The sequence below is a fragment of the Trichinella spiralis genome (assembly GCF_000181795.1).
Source record: "Trichinella spiralis strain ISS 195 chromosome Unknown Scfld2, whole genome shotgun sequence".
In the NCBI taxonomy this organism is placed as follows: Eukaryota; Metazoa; Nematoda; class Enoplea; order Trichinellida; family Trichinellidae; genus Trichinella; species Trichinella spiralis.
In genome coordinates, this window is record NW_003526941.1 from 6,663,175 (window position 1) to 6,673,050 (window position 9,876).

Genomic DNA, 9,876 nt, shown 5'->3' on the forward strand with positions numbered 1-9,876 from the left:
GGCAACTTTCACCTCTCATCTTTAACCTCTCCTCATTCTTCCTGCTATGCTGTCCCGCCCTCCTTTCCTTTCTAATGATCCCATCATTGAGCTCGTAATAATACTAAGCTGAACAGAGATCGCATTCAACTGAAAATGCTGCCCACCCCCTATTTCGAGCTGAATGAACAGCACTTAGCTGTTTTTATCTCATGTAAATCTAATTTCTCATAATTGCTGTCGACTAGCAATATAACCGAATCCAGTGTACTCTGATTCTTTTGTTTTATTCTTTTCATGAAATGCAATGCAGAATTGTCAACCGCATAAGTTTCTTGAATTCATTGCAAATCGTTGAGTTACTTAATTTGTGCTGGTAGGTTTATCTCACATTGTATGTGGCGCGCTGATGCAGTGCTCAACCAAGTTTCCAGTCTTACTATAAATCATCATAAGGTGTAAACGAAAGTTTAGTTAAAACAAAATTTTAATAGTAAATAAGCTGTCAAGGGGCATACCCACTGGTGCAGCCGCTTACCATCATGATGTCTACGGTGCGCACTTGTTAAATTCTGTGCTGAGATTAATCGTATATTACAAAATTTCTGTCGCCGTTATCATCATAAAATTTCATGACAACTGTTTAATTTTCCATAAATCTGAAAAAGTATTTTATTTTCGAAACTTTTCAATGGAAGCTGTTTTTTATTATCCATATAATTTTGATTAGATGAAAAACAATGATGAAATATAAATTGTTGAATCACGTTGTACTTTCAAGGAACTAAATTATACAACATGCATAAATACGTAGTGATAGCATTTCCGTTTATTTTTAGTAATTTGCGATGCTTCAGGTTAATAATATTTCCTTTTAGGTAATTTTAGGGAAAAATATTTGCATAACAATGCCATATTACTTAGTAATATGAAGTGTGTAAATAGAAACGTAATAAATTTCATCGTTTCGTTTCATAATGTTGCTCATATTGTTTATTTTAGTGCGCTATTACTGATGGAAAATTAGGTTGTTCTTCGTGAAGCAAAGTAAATAGTCATTTGCATAATTTACTTATTATACAATTGACCAAGCACATTGATTTTATTAGGTTATGCAGTTCACTGCAATGCTATCAATCTAGCACGTGGTCAACTATAATTCCACTCTTCAACACTATCCATGAATAACTGGTAAGTTGGATTTGATATTTTGGTGGTGGTATGCTATGCATGTTGCTTAACATATATGGTGAATGGAAACTGGCGGGTGTCTTTCTAGTGTTATTATTGCTAAGTTTTAGATACATCAGATGCTGAAGACGAAGAAGTACCTATTTCTGTTTTTTATTTATAGATGACTGCATTAATATAATTCACTTTTAGAATTTACATTATTTTATTTTCATATCCATGAATATGAAACAACCAAATTCTGAAAACTAACTGAATATGGTAACTATGCATCATGATAAATATGCCTTGCTTTTTACTTTTATTTTTTTGTTAAATTTAGGTTAAAGGTGGCAATGCCAATAGCGCCACATTGCTTTCATTCTAACAGTAGCACTAATGTTAAATTATCATGTATGTGATATCATAGATTATTCTGATTCAATTCGATTCTTTTAAGAATTGAAAATTACATTTGCCTTGCTACATTTTGAAAATGCCCAGATGCAATCTATTATCAGTAAAGACAAGTAAAAGCTGTTGAACAGTGGTTGTTGGAGTTGCTGACATAGCGTTCAAAAAACTTATGACAAAAAACAGTAAGTGTGAATATGTTTAATTAGATAGCGAGACGATAGGCGTATTAGATATAGGCAAAATTAGGTAACTTCTGTAATTACAGATTACGTCATCAGCTGAGTTTTTATGGTATTGCTTTTGCTCTGGGCAACGTGGTAAGTCATGTTCACATCATTTCGTTCTAAATTTGGCATCACAAACATCCTTAAGTATTGAATTTGCTCCTGATTGCAGTTAGATCGCACAGTACAGTGTTTGGTGCAGTGACGTTTCCCAGTTGTTCTAGTGTGGTTTCACTTATCATAAAAGTATGAAGGAATGGATTGTAATTGTGGCAATTTCGCTGAGTCAGCCGAGCAGCGTTCGTGCTGTCAGTGCGTTTCGAATGTGATATGGCAAAAATTAGTGAGTAGCTTTTGTTTATAATAGCTATGGATTACGTCATCCCATGAAGCTTGCACCGTTTGCAACCCGTGTTAGCATGGCCGTAAAGGCGTTTCCTAGCCGTCCCACTGTGCCTTTGCTTATCACAAATAGTATCGTTCATCAGTAAGTATTGAATTTGATTAATTAGATAGCTGGAAGATGCGAGTGTTACATGGATTGAATTTGAATATCTATCTGAATATGAATATGAATATGAATACATGAATGTCTATAATTACAGATAACATCATTAGCTGAACTGTTTACAAGTTCCTTTCGTTCTGGACGCCGTGATTAGTCATGTTCACATTGGTTTGTTCTAAATGTGGCATCAAAAACATGCGTAAGTATTTAACTTGCTCCTGATTGCAGTTGGATACGTAAAGTGTCCACATTTTATCCATGACAGCATTACATTAACATCAAGCGAATTCGATGTTTCTTCTGATGGCCCTCTGAGTTGAAGTTAACGCAGTGACGTTCATCATTGGTACTAGTGAGGTTTCACTTATCATAAGAACTAGAAAGAAATGATTGTAATTCTAGCAGATTACGTTGAGACATTTGAGTAGCGCTGGTGCCCGTATAGATCATTCGTCAATGCGTTTCCAATGTGATATGACAAAAATTAGTAAGTAGTTTTTGTTTATAGTAGCTGTGGATTATGTGGTCTCATGAAGCCTGTACTGAGGCCAACCAGTGCTCACCTGGCGTTTTCTAGCCGTCCCAGTGTGCCTTTGCTTATCACAAATAGTAAGAAGGAATTTGATATTATGACAGCAATGAAATAGGTTAAATAAAGAGAACATGTCGCTGTACATTTCAGCATTTTGTTCTTGATAGCAATGGATTACGTCATCATCAGAAAATTTTTGTTTAGTCGCAGCTGATGGCACTCTCAAATTGCGGTTCCTACGGTTCTGATGTTTTTCCTTGTCACGCAAGGTAAGGAAGAATTGCATTATTTTTTTGTAGGAGAGCTGTTTTGTATTTAACGTTTTAGTGCGTAACTGTGAAGACGAGTGCCGCATCTTGAATGATCTCCATCGAATAACGTAAGTGGTTATTTTTATTATGCTGCTGTTATATTTATTTCTATTATTATTATATACCTGTTATATTCAATTCAACTATATTCAACTATATTCAACTATGAATTTTAGAATCATGGCATGTCTTTTTAGAATCTTTTAGAATTTTATTTCTAATTTTATTTTTTAGAATTTTTTCTCTTTTACAATCTCCATTAAGAGCACTAGGGATCTGATAGCGTAAAATACTGGTACGTAGCATCAAAGAACAGCGCACAGGTAAGTGGAATGCAGGTAAGTGGAGTCCAAGAGGATATTAAAGTGATTGCGTGCAGGTAAATGGACTGCAGGTAAGTACTGAAGGTAAGTACGATAACGTAGGTGCAGGTGAGTAAAATGAAAAGGTAAGTTGCAGGTAAGTATAAAGAATGATATTGTAGAGTTAAGTGGATTAAAGTAATAGGTATAGGTAAGTATAAGGAAGGTAAGTTAAAGGTATAGGTAAGTATGAGGAGTTACTCTACGCTGAGTGGCTACGGGAAAGCCCAGTTAAGTAGTGGGGTAATTGGAGGGTGAACAATATGGTGCAATTTTCATGTACTGAAGAATCCTTGAGAAACTTGCTGAATAATTATTGAACCCTGGCAGTGCGCTTTTTTTCGCTTTTTACCTTTTTTTCTACATAAAGCAATATGAGTAGTAAGAGTAAGTTTTCACTTGATCGGTTGGTGGTTGTTCATCCAAGAATGCAAGTAGACAAACCCTGCTTCACGATACTTCTAACAGCGTGTAGTGTAGTTTGGAATAGAAAAAGAAAGAAAATTAATGATAAATAATTTCAGTTGTGCTTGTTGTTGACAGAAAATGTCTCTGCAAAAGCTGTTCAATTAATTATTTTGTTTTGTTTGTAAAATTCATTTTACTTCTCATACAATCGACATTTGTTGAAAGAACAATTCAGATTATTCAAATTAATTGATCAATTGTACATTCGCTTTGATTTTTCACAGTCGATTTTGCCATTTCATCTGTCATACTGATGAACGTGGTTTTATCGTCTCTGGTATTATGATACGTAATAATTTTTCATCAATTATTCCACATTTTACTTTGAAAATACTCCCTGTACAGTTCTGATTTGTAGTGGTAAAATTTTACAGTTTTCTTTACTGTGATAGATATTTGATGCCCTTCTTGGACAAACAGTTTCGACTGAAATTTCCTACTAAACGATGTACTTTATTGTACAAATTGGAATATATGAACACGAAATAAGGAGATGAACAACTAAGTGAGCAGCTGACAATTTCTCCCAATCAAACCACGATAAAGTACACTACTGGATGAGTTCCATGGTTCTGTATGCCGTTATCTGAGAATATTTTCTAATATTGTTGACATAGTACAGCGCAGTAGTTGCTAAAGTAATGAATGCGAAAGCGCGTGATGATAGTATAAGAAATTTGATATATTGTGATTCGAGGGTGAACAACAGTTTTGTATAGGTTTTTTTAAAATTTTATTCAACGAAATTTAAAAAAGAAATAAATTGAACTTAATAATATAGAATTATAATTTCAATAATGTTTATATTGTTATTGAAAATAAAAAATTGTAATTGTTAATTTTCACTTTTACAAATTTGTCTCTGTAGATAACGTTTTCGGTTCTTTAGGAGCTTTCAATTGCCTAGAATACCTTGCTCGACGTCGCTTCTGAAATCATTTACAATGTAATATTTTATCTGAATATCCAATTACTATTACTAATACTAATATTAGCAAAGAGGAAAGTTCCAATAATTCTAACTTATCCCTTGACAGCTTCATAATTATAATTTTACTTTTTCACACCTGATATATTTATGTTTAACTTGATAAAACTTTCCTGTTCAATATTTTACAGTAATTAGCTGTTATGTAATTAGAGGTGAATTTATTCAGTTTGGAAAATTAATGTGATAAATTGACAATGTAAAAAATTCTTACTCGATGGCGACGCACTGCTTTTCCACTTAGATAAAGGAAAGCCACTGCCACTAATGAACAAATGGCAATTACTGTAGTTACATAGGAATTTGATAGCGTTATTGCAATTTCCTCGAGTGTGCTGACAGCTGAAATGATGCTAATTAATTAATGTAATTTAATGTGCAATTTTCTACAATTATATTTTCCTACCCTCTTCGCATAATGTGCCTTTGAAGCCATGTGCACAAAGGCATTGGAAGTGTGTTTCACTTAAAACTGCACAACAGCCACCGTTTTTGCAAGAATTCTTCTTGCACAAGCCAGTATCTAAGAAAGTACAAGAATGTTAGTTGTTGTATTGATTTGAATGGGCAAAGGGGATTCTGTTATGCATTTTATTGTTGTTTTATTACTGAATTACGCGACAAATCTTTGATAATATTCAAATGCACGACAATATATTGTTAATCAGGGTAAATTGCAATTGTTATTTGTTTCGTGGAATATAATTAAATTTATAAGAAATTTTCACTTACGGCTTTCGCAAAATTTGCCTGTGTAAACTGGGCTACACACGCAGATGTGTTTACCGTCCACAAGCGAACAATTTCCTCCATTTAGACATTCTTTGCCGTTGTTGCAGGTGATTTCAGCTAAAAGTATCAACTTTGCAGTAACATATAGATGATTCATTTTATGCATCGAATTCATTTGTATTGTTATTATCAAGAATTTGAAGTTAGGGCAAAATTAAGGTAAAAATGAATTCAAAAGTTTGTATAGTTCTTGTCTAATTTTAGTAATTTATTGTCGCTCTTCTTAACAGATAAATCCTGTTGCTTCCAATTTGAATAGAATTTTTTACAACATTGCAGTATAATATTATTGTGTCTGGAAATACGTTTCAAAGCATGAATATTATTGTTTTAAACTTTTGTCAAATGCAATAAAAAATGCAATATTGAAAACAGACAATAAATGGCCCTGCATGTGGAATTTTTAGCAATTACTTACGTATAGTGCAGTTTACGCCTTGAAAATCCGATGTGCAAGAACAAATATATGAACTTCCCGCATTGAAGCACTTTCCACCATTTTGGCATATATTTGGATGGTCTTCACAGAATGTGTAACCTACAATGAATTGACAAGCTTTGCATATATTATTTACATTTTCAATGGTAATAAATGTATATTAATTATTCATATTAATTAACAACAACAGTAGAAATAATTGTGATTTCAGAAATGGAATATTATTTTTTATGGCTTTTTCTACCAATTCTGTATTGATCTTTTCAGTAAATTCAGCTTAACTTTAGGGAATAAAATTACAAACATTATTGAGATTACAGTCATTTGTGTAATAATCATTTCAAATTGCAAATTACCAAAATGTAGGAGGACATTTAAGTAAACTGTTTTACGTAGTTTTACCTCAATGATACGTCACATTTTGTGTGAATTAGAAATAGTATTTATAATTAACTCAATTCTCACTTTTTTCGCATAATGTTCCATGACGACTGTCATCACATTCACAAAAATAACCAGCCTCGGTTTTAATTATCGTCCCATCATTTTTTGTACATGTTTCATTATGTTCCATTATGGTTTTGTTGGAGTTGATAAAAAAATCTTTACAATCAGTTTGCAATCCTTCTTCAGTAGAAAAGCAGCATTTGTATCTTTCTTGTGTACAGTCCACTTCGACATTTTCGAATCCTTTTACGACTTTATACCGTTCTCTTGTGTATGGACCGCAAGTTGTACTTTTTGCAGACCACTCTGACCACTCTAGGTCTGAACAAGGACACTCGCATATTTCTCCATAATCACGTTCAGGGCATTCTTTTCCATACGGTATATCGGCTTCTTGGTGACGTACATAAGTGTATTCTCGGCATATGTTTTCATTTGGTGAAAATGTACATTGTTCAATTCTTTCGTCTATACAGTTTTTGTAACTTGCAGATACGCAAGCGAAATATTCGCAGTTGTCAGCTGAACAATTCAATACCGGAGTGGCAAATTTATATTCATTAGTTTCACTTTGTATTCTCATGCATCTGCACATTGAGTGTAATCCCATGCGGGATTCTTTTTGAGATTCAGCAATACTGTAATTTTGCCACCACGGATGCATAATTACATGTTCATATTCTGCCGTTTTTCTGAAACCGTAAAAATAGTTTACACATCGTTCCATGTGAGTAGTCGATATTTTATCTGAACTTCGATTGAAGAAAATCGCCGTGTTCATGTAGCACGCATGCGGTGTGATTATTTTCCAATATGCATGATACCTGTGTTGGTTCAATTCAAACCTAGTCTTGCCTACTTCCGTTCCAGAATGCACCATTATTTCTTTTTCTGGATATTTATAGTATTGGTGATAGCGAATCGCGTCTTCATTCAAGTAAGATAGCAGTTGACCATTTTTGAAATGATATTTGCAAAAGTTGACCATTTTTCCGAGCAAAGTGTTGTCGCCTTTTGTTTCTGGCATGTTTTTTGTAGTTTTTAATTCTTTGGAAAGTACGAATGTTGTGCAGTGGTTAACATCTCTTCTTCCACCTCTGTACACATCTGGATACGTATCGGCTGGGCAAGAAGAAGAAGAATTACTCAGGGCTTTCTGAGCGTTGAAGCAAAGGAGAAAAATCAGCAAAACTTCGAATGCCTGAAAATTGAAAATCACAAAAATAAATCATGATGCTCATATTTATGTTTCTGTTGGGCGAACAGAATTGGCTGAGAAAATTCATATCATGTGTATTGAAGAAATATGTAAGTGTAAAAAAATATTCTTTAATTCATAGGTTTTTCTAGAAAATGAGAACTGAAATGAAAAAATGATTACCATTTCAGGAAAGCTTTCTCAATTTTTTCCCCAATTCACGGCCTGTTCTAGAGAAAACTGTCAAATACTGTTGTACTTGTCATTTGCTGCCAATTTTATGCACCGAAGAATTTTAAAATAATATTTTAAAGGCATTAACGTTTAAATTACTGACATGTTTAAATTTTCTTGATGATTCTTGTGTTTTTATTTAAACAAAATATTGTTATCAATTTTGATATACCTTTAATATGGAGTATTTATTATAATTATGAATAGAGTTTCATGTTCATAAATCACATACATCAAAATATTAAAATTAAAATTAAAACTTGAAATTTATAGCTTTTATAGAAAATTGCCACATGAATATATGATCTGTGTTCGAAACGTGAATCTATTTCTAATATTGCACTTTCGGTTCTTCGTATTATTTTGAAATCCTATTGAACCCATTTTTAGGAAAATCAAACATCTGAAACTTGGTTTGATGTTTTTGATGAACACTGGAATGCCACGACATTTGAATTGTCAGTAAGGGAAATCATGCATTTCTTTTTTGAGCATTTCATTATCAAGTGATTCGTTCTGGAAGTGATCCGATTGATAAGTTACTACGAAGGTAAAAGTATATATTTGATTTCTCGAAGTGAATTTGCATTTTAATAAATTAATTTTTATCGAAAGAGTCTGTCTGGTGTGAAGGTAACCGAAGTGATCCAAGTCACAGTGAAAGCATGGATGATAGTACCGTTTAGTCTTCCGTATTTATACATTTTAGCAGAATTGCTGCAATGTATAATACACAACATCAGCAGCAATACAAGTAGAATTTGAAAGATTTTTCATGGTTCACAAAACAATCAGTTCCTTTAAATTAATGAATGAATTTTGCTGAATACTGCAAAGTATTATCATCGTGTTAGTACAGCTGCATCTACGTGAGACAGTATTTTATACTTTTTTTAATTTACGCCTTAACATTATTTGTGATAGACAGAGACTTTCATCTGTAACGTAATGAGGACTTTGTTGTTGTTCAGCAATTACTATAATCTTTGGTGTTGACTCATTACATTGTTATTATACGTTTTCAAAGCATACATGCATTTCTAGGTCAGAAGAGTAACTTTATGCAAATGCGATGGTAAGCACTGCCGTTGGCATTCCGCTACGTGCACTTTGTGCTATTCAAATGCGGAAGCAATGTTCCTTATATAAATTTCTGTTTATTGAGAGACCTGCACTATAGTATAAATGTTCGCTGCTGAAGGGCGGTCTAATTACTTACTGCATTGCGGTATTTGGTCATTTCGATGCTTCACTGCAACAATTACGTTGTGATTGTCAGGCTAAAAACATGAAGAAACCACGAACATAGGTTACAAAATGTATGACTCTACGTTTGCTTCATACGTCATCCCTGACAGGTCTGCTGACAGGTATGAATTTTCATATATTTGCTACTTTTCACACAATGTTTTCTTTCTTTCTCTTGGCACACTCCACTAAACGTGCGCGCTTTTTAAGCTTTTCGTAGTTGTTTGATTTTAGTCTTCTTGAATGGAAACTAGCGTGTTGTTCTTCAGTAATGATGTTCAATTAACATTCGAGACTTTATTACGGCCGCGCCAATATATAATAGTACTAATGGTATATTTTGCTATAATTTTCAATCGTCTTACAAATCCATTTGTAAAGTAGCACTCTGACATAGCAGTTGAACCCCTCCCGCATTATCTTTACTGTCCACTGTAATGTTTATTGCTAAGGTAGCATACTTGCCCAATTGTTTAAATTAGATGTCTGTCACGGGGGATACTAAAGTCGCACAAATCGCACCCCTAATTTGCTTGTCATTTGCTCAGATCGTGCACAA

At 33.5% G+C, this 9,876-nt stretch overlaps 2 protein-coding genes across 2 annotated transcripts; both read right to left on the bottom strand.

Annotated features, from left to right (window-relative positions):
* Window positions 1–2,164: 2,164 nt before the first annotated feature.
* On the bottom strand, window positions 2,165–3,185 carry Tsp_06087 (conserved hypothetical protein). Its single transcript, XM_003380326.1, has 2 exons — window positions 2,862–3,185; window positions 2,165–2,383 (listed from the first exon to the last, which is right to left on the bottom strand). Exons 1-2 carry the CDS (start codon window positions 3,183–3,185, stop codon window positions 2,165–2,167), a joined length of 543 nt encoding a protein of 180 aa, XP_003380374.1.
* Window positions 3,186–4,819: 1,634 nt separating this feature from the next.
* Tsp_06086 (conserved hypothetical protein) lies at window positions 4,820–8,569 on the bottom strand. Its single transcript, XM_003380327.1, has 7 exons — window positions 8,471–8,569; window positions 6,656–7,838; window positions 6,170–6,289; window positions 5,692–5,808; window positions 5,366–5,482; window positions 5,174–5,301; window positions 4,820–4,900 (listed from the first exon to the last, which is right to left on the bottom strand). The coding sequence occupies exons 1-7, from the start codon at window positions 8,567–8,569 to the stop codon at window positions 4,820–4,822; spliced, it is 1,845 nt and encodes a 614-aa protein (XP_003380375.1).
* Between the last annotated feature and the right edge of the window lie 1,307 nt (window positions 8,570–9,876).